The 722-nt window shown below is 65.8% G+C and overlaps 1 protein-coding gene across 1 annotated transcript in view; it reads right to left on the bottom strand.

The window, feature by feature from the left end:
- LOC107199109 (neuropathy target esterase-like) overlaps positions 1–471 on the bottom strand; it is a 22,606-nt gene extending 22,135 nt beyond the window's left edge. The window contains exons 1-2 of the mRNA XM_033511677.1: positions 375–471; positions 140–291 (exon numbers count right to left, since the gene is read on the bottom strand). Of these exons, the coding sequence (XP_033367568.1) occupies positions 140–291; positions 375–414 (192 nt within the window). The 5' untranslated portion in view covers positions 415–471. The remainder of the gene's footprint in view (positions 1–139; positions 292–374) is intronic.
- Between the last annotated feature and the right edge of the window lie 251 nt (positions 472–722).

Raw genomic sequence — 722 nt, 5'->3', positions numbered from 1 at the left:
CAGGGGACACAGGGACGGCCCAGGGGACATCCCAGGGGACACAGGGACAGCCCAGGGGACATCCCAGGGGACACAGGGACATCCCAGGGGACACAGGGACATCCCAGGGGACACAGGGACGGCCCAGGGGACACAGGGACGGCTCAGGGGACACAGGGACATCCCAGGGGACACAGGGACGGCCACCCCCGCCGCTCCCGAGGGTCACCTTACGCATGATCTTGCGGCTGTAGAACAGGACCTTGTCCCGCTTGCGGAAGCGGTAGCGCGGTGGCTCCTGCGCTGGCACCTCTGGGGACACCCAGGGGACGTCAGGGGATGGCCCTGTCACCTCCCCTGTGTCCCCAGGGTCACCAGGGAGGGGTGACACTCACTCTTGTGGCGCAGCCACCAGCCCAGCACGGCCACGGCCATGATGAGCACGGTCAGGCCCAGGATGGTCCCCAGCACCTGTGGAGGGAGAGGGGATGTCCCCAAAGTGTCCCCGAAGTGTCCCCAGAGTGTCCCCAGAGTGTCCCCAGAGTGTTCCCAGAGTGTCCCCAGGGGTCCCCAGAGTGTCCCCAGGGGATAAGGTTGTGTCACCTCAGGGGTCAGTGGGGACGTGGGGACACCGTCCCTGGGGATGCTGAGGACACAGGGACACTGTCCTTGGGGACACTGGGGACGTTGGGGACATTGGGGACACTGTGCATGGAGATAAAGGAAAACAGGACAGGGGGACA

Source organism: Parus major, unplaced genomic scaffold, assembly GCF_001522545.3.
Source record: "Parus major isolate Abel unplaced genomic scaffold, Parus_major1.1 Scaffold436, whole genome shotgun sequence".
In the NCBI taxonomy this organism is placed as follows: Eukaryota; Metazoa; Chordata; class Aves; order Passeriformes; family Paridae; genus Parus; species Parus major.
The sequence above is the reverse complement of the archived record's forward strand: the minus strand, read 5'-3'. Positions and strand labels throughout refer to the sequence as shown.